The 16,054-nt window shown below is 36.5% G+C and overlaps 2 protein-coding genes, 1 long non-coding RNA gene and 1 other non-coding gene across 5 annotated transcripts; 3 read left to right on the top strand and 1 right to left on the bottom strand.

The window, feature by feature from the left end:
- The first annotated feature begins 5,323 nt into the window (after positions 1-5,323).
- Positions 5,324-7,475, top strand: LOC113738515 (uncharacterized). Its single transcript, XM_027265754.2, has 4 exons — positions 5,324-5,558; positions 5,661-5,726; positions 5,904-5,946; positions 6,924-7,475. Exons 1-4 carry the CDS (start codon positions 5,505-5,507, stop codon positions 7,199-7,201), a joined length of 441 nt encoding a protein of 146 aa, XP_027121555.1. The 5' UTR covers positions 5,324-5,504; the 3' UTR covers positions 7,202-7,475.
- An 877-nt stretch (positions 7,476-8,352) lies between these two features.
- On the bottom strand, positions 8,353-10,196 carry LOC113739970 (uncharacterized). Of its 2 annotated transcripts, XR_003460355.2 has the most exons (3): positions 9,881-10,196; positions 8,933-9,748; positions 8,353-8,615 (listed from the first exon to the last, which is right to left on the bottom strand). It is a non-coding gene; the product is annotated as an uncharacterized lncRNA (long non-coding RNA). The 2 variants fall into 2 exon arrangements; XR_003460354.2 differs by having other exon boundaries at positions 8,353-9,748.
- LOC113740524 (U6atac minor spliceosomal RNA) lies at positions 9,372-9,500 on the top strand. Its single transcript, XR_003460518.1, has one exon. It is a non-coding gene; the product is annotated as a U6atac minor spliceosomal RNA (small nuclear RNA).
- A 1,317-nt stretch (positions 10,197-11,513) lies between the features above and the next one.
- On the top strand, positions 11,514-15,796 carry LOC113739969 (uncharacterized). Its single transcript, XM_027267414.2, has 2 exons — positions 11,514-12,951; positions 13,651-15,796. The coding sequence occupies exons 1-2, from the start codon at positions 11,514-11,516 to the stop codon at positions 15,684-15,686; spliced, it is 3,474 nt and encodes a 1,157-aa protein (XP_027123215.1). The 3' UTR covers positions 15,687-15,796.
- Positions 15,797-16,054: the final 258 nt, after the last annotated feature.

Below are 16,054 nucleotides of genomic sequence, written 5' to 3'. Positions count from 1 at the left end.
CATTTTGGGTTATTCATTCAAAAATTTGACCATTAAATAGCTTTTGTTGCCAAAACGGTAAATTCAGGGGTGGTATATGTAATTTTTCAAACCTTAAGGGAATAGGTGAAATTGTTAAAAACCTTAAGGGAGGTTTTTGAAATTATCCCTAAGTATTTTGAATGATAATAATTTATTATAAAATGAACTTGTTTAATATACAAGTTTAACCAATTCACTCATGTTATTCAAGAGGCTTCAATTTATTAATATTCATTTTGAACCATTCATCTCTAAGGTATGAAATTCATTGGGGGAGGGATAGATTGAGTGGTTTAAAAGAGTTATTGTAAGTGAGAGGTTTTAGATTCAAGTGCTCCCACTTACAATAAAAAAGGGTATGCAATTCATTCACTTTAGACTTTCAACTTCATTTTTTGACATTTTATATACGACGGATCTTCTTTCCCATTCTTTGCGCCACTTTTTGTTTCATATTTTATTATATTGCTATTTCTCTTTCATAAACATTTTATATTGTTATTTCTCTTTCATAAACATTTTATTTTAGTTCTTTTTTGTTTCTTTCAAATCCAATAACCATTAATTTAATAAACAAATAAATACAATAGTTTCAAAAATGCAATATATAATAGAAAATTAAACAATACAGCAGAAATTTTATAAAAAAAATCTCATTTTTTTGTAGGAGTGTCAATTGGATTTTTTGAGTCAGGGTTTAGCAAGCCCAAACTTGGCTCACAATTTGTATGAATTTTTGGGCTTTGGGCTTTTGGGCTTCGGACTCATATTAAAAAGACTCAAATTCAGCTCACACTATTTTATGAATTCATATTCAAATCAGATTTGGTCCAAACTCATAATTAAATATATAATATATATAATTAATACAAATTTACATCTAAATTATTAACATTTTATGTCATAATATGTACTCCTTCCGTTCCATATATTTAGTCATGTTTGGAGATATGTGTTTTTTATGCATAGTACACTCTACCAAAAAGTTTTTCCCTTTTGTTTCACTTTTGCTCTTAGTCATGTGCTAGTCAAAATAAAAAGAAGAAAATAATCCGATCACATTTGTTTTTATGCATCATTAATGAAGGGTACAAGGGAAATTTCAGAGTATAAAGTAGTTAGAAATGTCAAACATGACAAATATTTTGAGATAGCAAAAAAAAAAAAAAAGTAGACACTTTCAATGGGACAGAGGAAGTACTAGTATTCAAAGCACACACTAATGTGTGTACAACTAATAGAAAAAATATGGGCTAATACCACTTTGTCCCCCCAAACTTTGGACGATTACTCACTTCAGTCCCTAAACTTCAAAATGGGACACTTAAGTCCCTAAATTTATAAATACCTCCCACTTAAGGAAAATTGTTAACAAATCCTGAATGTCGTTGGTGGTTGAAGTGTCCTATTTTATAAGGGTTTAGAGATTTAAGTGTCCCATTTTATAAGTTTAGGGACTTAAGTGGGAGGTATTTATAAGTTTAGGAACTTAAGTGTCCCATTTTGAAATTTAGGGACTGAAGTGGGTAATCGTCCAAAGTTTGGGAGGACAAAGTGGAATTAACCCAAAAAATATTTGTGAAATATTTTGTGTATATTTATTGAAATCATTTTCAAGAAAATTGGTTTTATATTTTTAAAATACAAATGTAAAAAATTCACCAAAATAAAAGTTATTAAAAGTAGTTATTTGGTAGTTATTCATAGCCATAATTGGTAGTTGCTAATTAAAATTAAGAATTTCTAAAGGAAAATTTGCCAAATTGGTCCCTAACATTTACATAAAATAATTTTTCAGTTCCTAACATTTAAAATCAGTCAGAATAGTCCCTAACATATAAATTATGATCCATTTTGGTCATAATACTTGTATTTGCTCATTTCTCCAACCGCAAATAACACGCCTCTCTCACGTGGGCATATTTTCAAGGGCAAAACTGAAAAACACACTTGTTTTCAGTGTAAATGTGGAATTGAAGCTTCTATTGTTGTTGCTGCTGATGCTGCTTATTCTTTCGGACACATTTGAATACAAGGATGCAAACTGTGGCTGTAATTTGAGGACATTTAAAATCAGTCAGAATAGTCCCTAACATATAAATTATGATCCATTTTGGTCATAATACTTGTATTTGCTCATTTCTCCAACCGCAAATAACACGCCTCTCTCACGTGGGCATATTTTCAAGGGCAAAACTGAAAAACACACTTGTTTTCAGTGTAAATGTGGAATTGAAGCTTCTATTGTTGTTGCTGCTGATGCTGCTTATTCTTTCGGACACATTTGAATACAAGGATGCAAACTGTGGCTGTAATTTGAGGGGGAAAGGTGAAAAAGGGGTGTGGTTCGATGTACTTTGCTTTAGGAGGGAAATCAATTATGTTTTCTAATTTTGCCCTTGAAAATATGTCCACGTGAGAAAAGCGTGTTATTTTCGGTTGGAAAAATGAGCAAATACAAATATTATGACAAAAATGGATCATAATTTATATATTAGGGACTATTCTGGCTGATTTTAAATGTTAAGGACTAAAAAGGTTTTTTATGTAAATGTTAGGGACCAATTTGGCAAATTTTTCTTTTCTAAATAATTTGAAAAATAGAATATGAGAAAATGCATATTACTTGATAAAAAAAATTATATTGATAATGGGTAGTTATCAAAGATAGATAGATTTTTGTTTATATCAAAAGTTTCCTCATCATCAAGGGTAATTTAGGAAGTATATAAAGTGATAGAATTTTGTTTACCAAAACCCTCTCCTTTCCCTTTATATATAGTACAAATATTTATAAATTATAGATATTATATATATATGTTACATATATAATTATACTCATATATGGGTCGGGTTTTAATCGAGTTTGAATCTAGTATAGCCCAAACTTGATTCACATTTAGTTCGACTCTAATATTTAGGCCCAAGTTGTACTCGGTCCAATTAAAGTTTGAGTTCAATGAGCTTTTTTTTGAGTTGAACAAGCCGAATTCTGGTTGGCCCAATTCTATTGATAGTCTTAATTTTTTGTGTATTTTAATTTTTTGAGTTTGTTAAATTTTGTGTACTACTCAGTTAAGTTATTGGATCTTAAAAAAATAAAAAAGAACTAAAATATGATATTTATGAAGAAAAAATAACAATATCATAAAAAGTGAAATAAAGAGTGTCACAAATAATGAGATAGAAGATCCGTTGCACATTTTATCCCTTTAAAGTATGAAATCCATCGCACAGAATTATCAAAACTAAAGAATAGGAGACAAGTGAGGCTGAAAGTTTAAGAATTAAAATGAGATAGATTTCATACTTTAGAGTGTAAAGTATTCAAAAGTAAAGTTTAAAAACTAAAGTGAGATAAATTTCATATTATAAAGGGTAAAGCGACCAAACATGAAGTTTAAAAATTAAAGTAAAAGTATGCCAATGATTTAATGGTCCAAATTAAAATTTAGTAGTCATTTCATTTTCTTCGTGGATATTATTACAATCTTTCTTTGTGAGTTTATTTTACATTGCTAAGGAAAAAAAATGACAGGTCCCAGGTTTGAGATGGATTGTACTAAAGTTTTAAGTCGGATTGATATAGAGCAGCAAGATGGATTGCTCAAGGGCCATGTAATAAAAATATAGTGTAGTGATTTAATGTATATGAGATAAAGTGGTGATTGAAAAATATATTCATTAAAAGCGTAAAAATTTTTTTGTAGAAAACCACAATCCAAACAAGGCATACTCACGATTAAGGTTGACACTCATGGTTATTGCATAACTGCATCATTTTTTTCTTTTATTAGGGTTAGGTAACTGCTCAAAGGCACCACAAGTTTAGCTTGCATGGTTCGGGTATTTTGATATCTATTTACAGCGGATTTCTCTGTGGTCGTGAATAAAACAAAGGGTAAATTACCTTTTATTCCCCTATAGTTTGGTGCTTTATCACATAATCCCTTATAGTTTAAAAATCTATATATAATCTTCTTATAGTTTGGATTAAAGTATAACCATTAGTTTTTTTTTGTTAAAATTAACGATCAGTAATAGAAATTTAAAATCAAACTAATAAAATTGACAAATTTAATCTTCACTATTTTTTTTCTTTTTTTCTTTTTTTTTTTTGGGAAGAGAAGAGATGATTTTGAAAACCTATACTTTGGCCTACAAAATCTTAATTTTCTCCAAATACAAAAGAAATGGAAAAGAAATAAAAATAAATAAATAAGAAACAAAAAAGATGAAAAAGTTGGATCCATGACCATATGCAAAAGTTGGAGTTTAAATTCAAATTTTGCATAGTTGTCATTCATCAAGTAGGAAAGATTAATCCAAAAAACTAGTGGTGATATTTTAACGCAAATCATAAGGGGGTTATATATAGATTTTGAAACATAGCGGGCTTATATGATAAAATATTAAATTAAAGGGATAAAAGGTAATTTACACTAAAACAAAATAATATATGGATCTCATATACATTGTGACTTTAAAACTTACCAACAGCTCTTAGTCACAAAAGAATTCCAAAATATATTGAGAGGTGAACTGTCCTATCTTCTTATTCCTATATTGTAGATATTTCTATTCATTTTAAATCAAGAATATTTAAAATCTCAAGCGATACAAGTAATAATTGATGGAGTTTTATACATGTCTATAGCTTTGACATTATATGTAATGCTAATAGAGTCTCAAAAATAAAAAAACAATTAAAGAAATGCTACTTTACTCAATGTAACTTGACGTGCATTTTATGAGTGGAGTGCGAAGCAAAAGAATTTTTTCGGACAACACATAGTACAACTATATACAATTTTGATAATTGTTCCGTCTTATTTACTGTGTCACTCGTACTTTGGGAACGATTTTTAGAACCTATTTTGATATTTTGACATGCTTAAATCTTCCCAATTTAAAACAGAATGAGACAAAAAAAATGTTGCATTTATTTAATATTTAGTGAAAATAGAATTGAAATGCATGATACGTGGTTAATCTTTTTCAAATATTAATTATTGTAAAAGATTTATTTACACTTTTCAGTTTAACTAAATATATGAGGCATAAAGGAATATATGATTGTATATAACTGTTTGATCGTTAACTTGTAATGCCTCAAATCAACGATAAAGGTAAATTCTTAGTTAAAAAAGACAGAGATCACTTCTTTATAAAAAGGTTGTAATCGAGTCCTATTATTAGTTCGGGGGCCATGCCGATAAATAATCTGTAAATATTTCATAAGCAATTTATGATTTCGAGACATAATCTGACCAGTGAAAGTAACCAGAACTAAAACCACCGAACTTATTTCTCTTTCTTACCAAAAAACAGAGAAAATTTTGGGAACCCAAGAAAAAAAAAAATACTACTCCCACAATCCTCTTTATATAGACCATATCCAGCTTAAAAATATACTTACTAATAAGCCTCAGGTACCTTTCCAGTGAATTGAAGCCTTGCGCTGGAGTCTTGAAGCACTACTCATGGGACTACGTGCATTCCATCTAGTTTTGTTTCTGCTTTTCTGCGTCGCTCAGGTAAAATTGAAAAGCTCTACCATATTATGCTATACCTCAGAAATGGTTTCTGCGTAAATTCCTGGCTTCTGCTATGGTATTTATACAGTGCCCTTGATGCAGGTTTCATCAGATCTTCATTCCACTGTCAATGAAGAAGAACCAGCACATATTAGCCAGGCATTTCATGTAAATTTAGCTCTAGACTTTTGCTTATTTTCCTTCACTTTTAGCTGTCTGTTTTGTCTTCATCTTTGTGGCTGATTTTTGGGTCTTGATCAGAATTTCAAATACTTAAGTGGCAAGATTTGCTGATGGTTTTTAGTAAAGATTTCAGCGTTTTTCATTTCTTTATTCTGGTTCCAGGTGTTTACCAGAGGTGCAGAGAGAAGACTGGTGCAAGGCATAGGTTAGCCTTGAGGAGTTCCATAGCTTGTTTCAGTTTCTTCTCTTTTAGAACTTTAACAGCTAAATCTTTTTTTTTTTTTTTTTAGTTTTAAAGTAGCATCCACCCGAACTTCATTTCACTTTTTCATTGTTTTAAGTTTAGGGTGGTACAAAAAGGTTTTTTCTAATCATTGTTCTCTGAACAAAAGTATGCTAATAATTAAAAATTCATCTTTCTTGAAGGACAAAATAAACAACATAAAAGGAAATACTTCTCGATATCTGCATTTTTTTTTTTGTCTTTTTATTCTGTTATCTCCTATTTGTGCAAATTGTCAAAAACATTAGGTTTCCGTAAATTAGGCTTATTTCATGTTTAAAGTAATTTTCTTTCCAAAGTTCTGCTTGTAAAATTTTGGATCAGAGAGTTTCCAAAATCCAAACTAGAAAATTAGATGACTTAGAAGGAAAAATGCGCATATTCACAAAGAGAGAGAGATTTTGATCTTAAAAATAAAAGCTCACATTTTGCGGTAGACAAGTGAACACTATTTTATGGTAATTAGAAAAGGTTAACAATTCAAAGATTTAGTTAAAGAACTACCCTCAACAAGTCCCCTAGCTACTTAGGACTCAAATCCTTCAAAAATATACTCTATTCTTCATTGTAGATTTACAGCGAATGCAAGAAAAGAGTTACTCAAGCTCGTTTGGATTGTTATTTTCTGTAGTTTATATAGAAAAATGTACTGTAACGATTTGATGTGTTTGAGTTAAATAGGTAATTGAAAAATGTGTTAACAGAAAACGTAAATATTTTTTTTGGGAAAAATCTCAATCCAAATAAGGCATAATTTGGTTCATTTAGATTATTTTGGACTGGCTCATACATAAATTAGTTGTCACTTGTTAAAAACAATTGATCTAAGTTGTTATAAGCCACTTAATACTGCAACTAGATCTACTAATTTATAATTGTATATCTTGGGATGATTGCAGCCCTGAGGCTTTCAAAATATCTCAACATTGGGCAACATCTTCCTCCAGCTCCAGCTCCAGCTCCAGCTCCAGCTCCCCATTATGCTCACCTGGACTGTGGTGGATTGTGCAGCCATAGATGCAGCTTGCACTCTAGGCCAAATGTGTGCCTCAGGGCATGTGGGACTTGTTGTGTTAGGTGCAAATGTGTGCCACCAGGGACCTTTGGCAACAGGGAGCTGTGTGGAAAGTGTTACACTGACATGACTACCCACGGCAACAAGACCAAATGCCCCTAGCTACCCCAACTATGGCCATTTGCGTGTGATTGCTTGTCGTAATTGAAAGCTAAATGGTGTTGAATAGTAATAGTTGCGATGTTTTTCTACTGTGAAATTCTTGTTAAATATAAGCCAAAAGAGGGCAATGTCATGTTTTAGTGTTTAAAGCGTATGTATATACATATATGTGAGTGCATATGCTGTTGTGTATTTGGAAGAGGTACTGCTATTTCCTTGTTTTGGTTGAAATGAAGAGTGTGTCTTGATGGTTTGTTTTCGGCCTGTTTTAGAACGACAAAAGTCTATTGAAAACACCATCTATACTAATTTACTAAAAGTATGCTAAAGTACAAAACTTAGTAAAAACACCCAAAATTTTGCCAAGACACCCAAATACATACACACCTTTTCCTCTTCTAACCGCGACCCTCTCCATATTCCCACTTCTACCATTACCTTCCAGCACCCTTCCACTCATCCCTTGTCACCTCTCCTCCCTTCTCCCTCCTCCTTTTCCTTGTCTTTCCTCTTATGGGTACGCAGACTTATGTGTAATTGAAGAGAATTAATGGCTCTTATTCACCTATTCTTGGATTTGACATTGTTAACACAGTCCATCATGCAACTGTGTCTTGGGATAAAATTCCTAGGACTAAGGAGAATTGGAGGATGTTGGTGGAGTGGGGGATCCCTACCAGAATTTTGATATAGCATGTATTTGTAGAGTTTCAGGAATGTATTGTACGAAGGAGTGTAACCTGATTTCTTGATATTACTAAAATTTACCATTTGTGTAAAAAAAATTTTAAAAATTTTTGGATTTGGCTTTTACATACTTTATCTCTCACGATTTTTGTATACCTGTTGGTATTATTCATGGAATGGTTACACCCTCTACTTGCTATTGCAAAGTTGCCTAAGTCATTAATAAACATACTTTCGTATTTGATTTTGAAAAAAAAAAAAACAGGGGCAGAAAGCTAGACAGTTTTATGATTGGTTTCACTATTATGGACCGATAAGACTAATCCTACTAATTTTATTTTTTAGTAGAATATTAATTTGAACAACAAGTGAGAAATATATAACTGAAATCATACCATCCTCATCCAAAAAAAGAAAAAAGAAAAAAGAAAAAAAAAATCTAGCCATCCACACAATTATGACTATTTTGCAGAGCTAATTCCATACCCAAAACAATATAACTTTCAATCTTCAGATCATTAGTGCCAATTCTATGAACAATGAGAAAAAGAAATTATCAACCTTCATTCTATAGATCATATAAATGAGGTTCTTTGCAGAAGCAAGCCAAAACTCCTTGCAGCAGCCTATCTGTCAAATCTTGTGAAAGCCAATCTCAACTCCAGCTTTCTCAGCGCATGTTGAGACCCGAAGAAAAGGCCATTCTCGAAGTAAGGGAATTAACAACCTTTGTGCGATAATTTTTTTGAAACCAAACTAAGTAAGTACCAGAGCAGTAAAACGTGTTGTAGCAGATATCAGAGCATCAACTATTTGTTCATAGCATCAAGAAGTTAAAGAACTACTTATACATCATGTTCAAGTATTACTGATTTCCTTCTTATGTTTGATTCATTGCTTTGAAGAAGTTAAATTTCATATATGTTACATAAGAAAATCTTGTTGAAGGTTTCATAATAGCAAGCCACATAGGGAAGGATATTGCCTTCGAAAAAAAGGTGCAAGAGCTACACTAACAACTTGGGAAAAGAACAGATATCTTACCAGAACTTGGTTATAGTGCTTAAACTAACATCCAATGATCTCATCTTTGTTTTTTAGCCTGCCTTGCAGCTGGGGCCTCTCAAATCCATTATTAGCAGTTGGTGAAATCAGACTTTCAGCATAAACACAGGCATCAAATGTCCTAAACAGGACATCCCTGAAGCAATTATCCTTAACATTGTGAAATGCCAAATTCGATCCACAGATCACTAAAACTTCATTGTGTTCTAAGAAACAGACAAGTTTAGAGACCATATGCCTTGGGGATCTATTACGTGGGATGCAGAACTTCTTACTCCAAGACTTTCTGATTCCATAATCCTTCACAAATCACAACCCACACTTGATACTTCCGTGTCTTCATGATCTTGGTGACGAAGCAAGCAAAGGCTTCCTTGAAAAACATCCAATCTTGCATTACAAAACACATCATAATCCTGTGTTCGTAGAAAGGAGAGATGGTTGGCATCTCCCCCGACAGGGACGGGAACAGCCTTCGGGCTTTACCTGTTACCAACACATCCGGTTAAGGCTACCCACTTCGGTGGATCTCTAACCCAATTTTTGAGATCTCTCTCTTATGAGAGCTTTCTCTCTCTTCATTGAGAGCTGCTCTCCCTTTTGGTGGGAGCGCTGAAAAAGTCACACCTTTTTCAAAATTTCAAACTTCAAATCCCAAAACCTCAAACTTCTAAACTTCTACGTCTGAAGCAAACACAAACCAAAATCAGTTTCCTTCTCCGAATTAAAGCATAAGGAACTTTGATGCATGAAACATCTACTTTACGCACGCGATAATTTTGCTGGGTCTCCTACCTGACAGCAGGGGTGAGGAAAAAAAAAAGAAAGAGAACAAAGATCAGGAGAGTGAACCAGATTTAAGAGTCGCTTCATATGGGTTGAGTAAGCTTTAGACTTTCTAGTCTTAACAGTATGGATCTGACTTACCTTGTGTTTAGCTTTCCTTGTGCTTTTCTTTTCTGCTTTTCGTCTTTCTTTACTTCTTTCTCTGTATAGGTTCGGTAGTTTCGTATCTCTGCTTTCTTCTACAGCCCCAGTCAGTAACATAGTGCTCGGCTACTCTTGGTTGGTGGAATACCCAAGGATCTCTCAGGGACTCCATGGCTGAGGATCTGGCTGAGATCCTAGGAAAGTTCGCGCTCTCTAGCAAGGAGCTAGGAGGGGCTTGCTTGGACAGAGAGGAAGTTAACTTAGGGGTGACAGAATGCCAGTCGAGCCTCTTTGGGAAATTTAAGGGTGAAAAAATAGTGAACTACACGGGAGTGAAAAGCTTTGCCACGGCAGCTTGGGGTTATCCTAAAGACCTCAAAGTTGTTGAACTAGGACCTAACTTTTTTCAGTTTCTCATTCATGGGGAGCAAGAAAGGGAAAGGATTCTAGAGGGAGGGCCATGGATGATGGATAGCCAGCTTCTAGTGTTGAATAGGTGGTATGAAGGGATCGAAGAGGATGAAAAGGCTTTCAATGAGGCCCCTTTGTGGGTGCAAGTCTGGAACCTGCCGGCCCACTGGATGTCAAAGGAGGTGGGAAGGAAAATTGGAGCTGTTTTCAACCGAGTTCATGAGGTTATTATCCCCCAGACGGGTAGCAAAGAAGGAAGACATATTAAGCTACGGGTGGTAGCTGACATCTCTCAACCCTTACTGAGGGGGACAATAGTTAAGATGGAAGGGTCTACTAAATGGGTGAGTTTCAAGTACGAGAGGTGCCCAGATTTCTGTTATAACTATGGAATAGTGGGACATAGCGAGAGAAATTGCAAGAGACTGGTCTTGATAGATAGAGGTCATCTAGAAAATCAGTATGGCACGTGGATGAGAGCTGGGAATGGAAGAAGCTCACCTCAAAAAGAACCTTTGGCTAAGAGAGGGACCAGTGACAAACATCACTGGAGACTACACAATGGGAACTGGGTGGAAGTGGTGAAACAAAGACAACAGGACCCTGGGCTGAGCAGTCATGTTCCATCTGCAACTCAGGTAGACTCTCCAAGTCAGGCATTAGAGATGCAGGAACAGGTTAACAAACAAGGAAAAGAGGACAGCTATGTGACAAGTCAGCCAGTTATAACCCCTAAGGTGATGGGGAACAGGCAGGACAAGGAAGCAACTATTGTTGCATCTCTCTATAAGCTGAACATGGAGGCTGAGACAACAGAGGCCAGGGGACAAAACATGGTCTCAAGTAAGAAGAAGGTCACGGCCAGTGCGGAGTTGAAGGAACCCACTCAACAAGAGGGACGAATAGATGGGAAGGATAATAAGATGGAAGAAGGAAAAGGGGTTGAGAACCAGGGGTCAGGTGGAATAATGGAGGAGAATATAAATGAAATCACCTTATTGGACCTCATGGTTGAGGACAAGAAGAAAGAAGCTGTCATAAGACAGAATAGGAGATTGAAGAAGCAGTTAAGATCCCCTTTGAAGAGAAGAACTCCCCTAAAGGAGATCTGCATCAATATCAAAGACTCAGGAGGTCAGGGGAAAAGGAAATTTCAGTTATGCGATGAGGAAATGGAAGAGGTTGAAGGCAGGGAGACAGGGGGAAAAAGAAACAAAGGATGCGAGGAGGTTTGCTCTATGGTTCAGGAAAAAGAGGAGGAGGGGACCAGCCTAATCTGGGCCCCCAAACCCCAATGAAAGTTCTGGTGTGGAATTGCCAAGGTGTGGGGAGCACCTTGACAATTCCCCATCTGAGGGAGGTCTCCAACCTCCTCTCCCCAAATATGCTGTTCTTGAGTGAAACGAAAAATAGAGAAAGGTACATGAATACAGTAAGGGAGAAGTTGAATTTTGAGAATAGCTGTGTAGTAGAGTCAATGAATAGGTCGGGGGGCATGACTTTGATGTGGAAAGATGAAGTAAAAATTAGAGAGATTCTCAAAACTGCTTTCACTATAGAAGCTCAGGTGGAAGATTTTGAGACTAAGACAACATGGTGGTTCATTGGAATATACGCAAGCTGCGATAATCTGATTAGGAAAAGTCAATGGAAGGTGATCCAGGAGAGGAAAAGGCTGTGGGGAGGGAAATGGATTATAGCAGGAGACTTCAATGATATCCTCTCAAATGAGGAGAAGTGGGGGGGTAGATGGAGGGAGGAGAAGAGTTTCTCTGATTTCAAAAATTTCATAAACGACAACCAGCTGGTGGACATTGGTTTTGAGGGGAATCCCTGGACCTGGAGCAACAATTGGGAGGAGATAGGGGAGGTTAGAGAGCGACTGGATAGAGGCTTATGTAGCTTAGACTGGTCCTTAGTCTTCGACAAAGTAAAATGCACTCATGTGGATACTTTCGCATCAGATCATAGTATGCTGATGATAGATACAAAGCCAGAGGCTAGGAAGAGGAAAAAAAGGTTTTTCTTTGACAGGAGATGGCTGAAGAAAGAAGGTGTCCAGGATGTGATCAGAAATGCATGGGACCAAGATTTTGAGGGATCAAGAATGTTCCGGATCAAGTGCAAAATCAGAAATTGCAGGATTGAATTATTAAAGTGGAAGAACAACTCCAACTGTAATGCCAAAAAGAAAATTGATCAGCTCAAATCTCAGCTGGAGAAGCTTCAGTATAACACTCGTGTGGACACTAGAAGAGAAACAGTGGACCTGAAAAATCAGTTGAAAGTGGCGTACAAGGAGGAGGAAATGTTCTGGCACCAGAAAGCAAGAATTAACTGGTTAAAGGAGGGGGATAAAAACACTAAATTCTTTCATGCTCATGTGAAAGGGAGGAGGAGGAGGAATAGAATGTTGAATCTACAAAGAGAAGATGGTTCCTGGACTGAGAATGAACAGGAGTTAGGTAAGGAAGTTGCAGATTTCTACAGACAGCTGTTCACTAGCAAGGGGAATGGTAGTACTGAGGAGATCCTTAGAGGTATTCCACCCACCATTACAGCAAGCATGAATGATCAACTGACTAGGGGTGTGGATGAAGAAGAAATCAGATCAGCTCTTTTCTCTATGTCTCCTGATACAGCACCTGGTATGGATGGTATGTCACCCATTTTTTTCCAGAAATTCTGGTGTATTGTCAAACATGATGTTATCCAGGCTGTTCAAAGTTTTTTTCATTCCAATTCCTTGCCTAGAGCTCTGAATCATACCTTAATCTCCCTTATACCCAAAGTGAAAGATCCAGTAAACCTGAAGCATTATAGGCCTATTAGCTTGTGTAACGTTTTATACAAAGTGATTTCCAAAATACTAGCTAATAGGCTAAAAGGGGTGCTAAATGTCTGCATTAGTAAAACCCAATCTGCCTTCATTCCTGGTAGGCAAATCCTAGACAATGTCATCATAGCCCATGAATACTTGCATTTTCTGAAAAACAAAAGATATGGGAAGGAGGGATACATGGCTGTTAAGCTAGACATGTCTAAAGCTTACGATAGAGTGGAGTGGAAATTTTTGAGGGACTTAATGCAAAAAATGGGCTTTAGCAGTAGATGGATTAGATGGATCATGAAATGTGTTGAATCTGTCTGTTACTCATTCAATATTAATGGTGAGGTGAAAGAGTTTGTAGTACCAGAAAGAGGCTTAAGACAGGGTGACCCCCTCTCTCCATACCTCTTCCTACTGTGCTCAGAAGGATTCTCAAACCTGCTGGACAGTGCTGAAGAGAACAAGCAGTTTACTGGGCTCAAAATCAGCAGGAATGGTCCTAGACTAACACATCTATTTTTTGCAGATGACTCGTTAATTTTTTGTAAGGCAGACACCAAGCATGCAGAGGAATTAAGGAGAATCCTGGAGGCCTATGAAAGGAGCTCGGGACAGGTGATCAACCTAGAGAAGTCTTCTGTCTTCTTCAGCAAAAACATGGATCATAGCAAAAAACTAGAAGTATGCCGCAGATTGGGAAATATCCAAATGGTCAACCAAGGCAAGTACCTGGGTCTTCCAATGGTGATAACAAGAACGAAGGACCAAATCTTTGGTTTCATCAGAGACAATATTAAAAAGAATTTGGGAAGCTGGAAGCAGAAGTTATTAAGCCAAGCAGGGAAGGAGGTCTTACTAAAAGCAGTGACTCAAGCAATGCCTACATATGCTATGTCATGCTTCAAATTGCCTCTGAAACTATGCAAGGAACTTAGTGCAATGATGGCAAGGTACTGGTGGGGAGACAATGATGGAAAGGATAAGATGCATTTATGCTCATGGAAGAGAATAACTCAAGCAAAGAACCAGGGAGGGCTTGGTTTCAAAGATTTGGTCAACTTCAATAGAGCTTTGTTAGGCAAACAGATATGGAGAATGCTTGTTAATCCGAATCTGCTTGCCTCCAAGGTCCTGAAAGCCAAATACTATCCTACTGGTTCCATATTCAAGAGCAAGTGTCCTCAGAATGCTTCCTGGATTTGGCAGAGCCTAATGGGAGCTACGCAGCAGGTGGAGGAAGGCACCTGGAAGAAAATTGGAAATGGTACTAGCACTGATATTTGGGAGGACAAGTGGATAGTAGGAAACAAAGAGGGAAGACCCTCAACAACTAAACCTCCTGAATGCAAAGTGCAGAAAGTTCAGGACTTAATCACTCATAAAAGATGGAATAAAGTGGTAGTGCTCCGAACGTTCAATGGTAGGGATGCAGAAAAGATCTTAAGCATTCCCATCAGCTTAGCAGGAAAGGAAGATAGCAATTTCTGGATACATTCTCCAATGGGGCATTACACAGTGAACACGGGCTACAAGGTTCTTATGAAAGAAAAAGTAATCCAGGAAAGGAATGGTTATGATGGGGCAGGTACAAGCCGACACAGTTCATCAAAACAGATGTGGTCTTGCCTTTGGAAATTAAACATCAAGCACAAACTGAAGACCTTCATGTGGAAATGCATCAACAATGCTCTCCCAGTCAATGAAGTAATCTTTAGTAGAACGCAAAAAGGAGATCCCATCTGTAAAGTCTGTGGGGAGGGGGTGGAAACTGTGGACCATGCGCTCTTGAACTGCAGACAGGCCAAGCAAGTATGGCAGATAGCTCCAGTGCAATGGGAGGGGGCTAGGGAGAAACAAGGCTGCTTCAAGGACTGGTGGAATGAAATTGCAGGAGCCAGATCTAGACAGGCTGGTGATGAACATCTGGGTCTAACGGTGAATATCTTATGGCAAGTATGGAAAAGCAGGAATGAGTGGGAATTCAACAACAACCAAAGGCATGCTCTGAAAACAATTCAGAAAGCTCAAGAGGAGTGGATAGAGTTTTGTGAAGTGTACAAAGACAAAGAGCAGTTGAGCACAGTAGAAACAGCTGCAAATCAGTTTCAAAGAGTAGAAGTGGAGGATGCAGAGGTGGTCCAAGTGAAGATTGCAGCTCTAAGGAAACCGAACAGTAGCGAGGTGGGAATAGGGGTGACTGCTATGTCAAAGGGAAATGTGGTGGTGGCGGCTTGGGCAATGCATGAAAGAAGCTACAATTGTCCACAATTGGACGAAGCTGAGGCTATCAAGCTAGCTATGAGTAAATTAGTAGTCAAAGGCTGGAGGAAAGTCATCATACAGAGCTGCAACAAGCAACTCATTCAGCAAATCTGTTCCGGAAGAGCTTCCAATATCAAACTGTATACTCTAGTGGATGATATCCTTAGCCTAAAAGCTCTGTTTCATATGTGCTCTTTTTGTGCAATTTCTAAAGTTGATAATCATATTAGCATTAAAGTTGGAGACTATGCATTAGGCATTATTCATGATGAGGAATGGTTCAATCCTCTGTGCTGTTGAGCACTTTTGTAAAGAAATGAGGGGCCTTTGCTCCAAATGTAAAGTTTAGTTGATGATCAATATAGTTCTAATATCGTTTCGGAAAAAAAAAAAAAAAAAAAAAAAAAACACATCATAATCCAGTTTGTCCACCACCCAATATGTCTCTGTTGCTAAATCTAGGGAACTAATAACGATTTTATTTTCTTCATGGTAAGACCAATGGAGCTTCCCTCTTAGAAATTTGCTAGAGTTCTCCATTGGAAGACAACCACCTAGAAATTCTCCAATGCTCTTCCAAGTTTCGGTTTTGGTGTTATAAACCATAACCTCAGTCTCAATTGGCTCACATTCTTTCTTATGGATGCTTACAACAGTGAATACTTTGT

This window comes from Coffea arabica, chromosome 4c (genome assembly GCF_036785885.1).
Source record: "Coffea arabica cultivar ET-39 chromosome 4c, Coffea Arabica ET-39 HiFi, whole genome shotgun sequence".
NCBI lineage: Eukaryota > Viridiplantae > Streptophyta > Magnoliopsida > Gentianales > Rubiaceae > Coffea > Coffea arabica.
The sequence above is the reverse complement of the archived record's forward strand: the minus strand, read 5'-3'. Positions and strand labels throughout refer to the sequence as shown.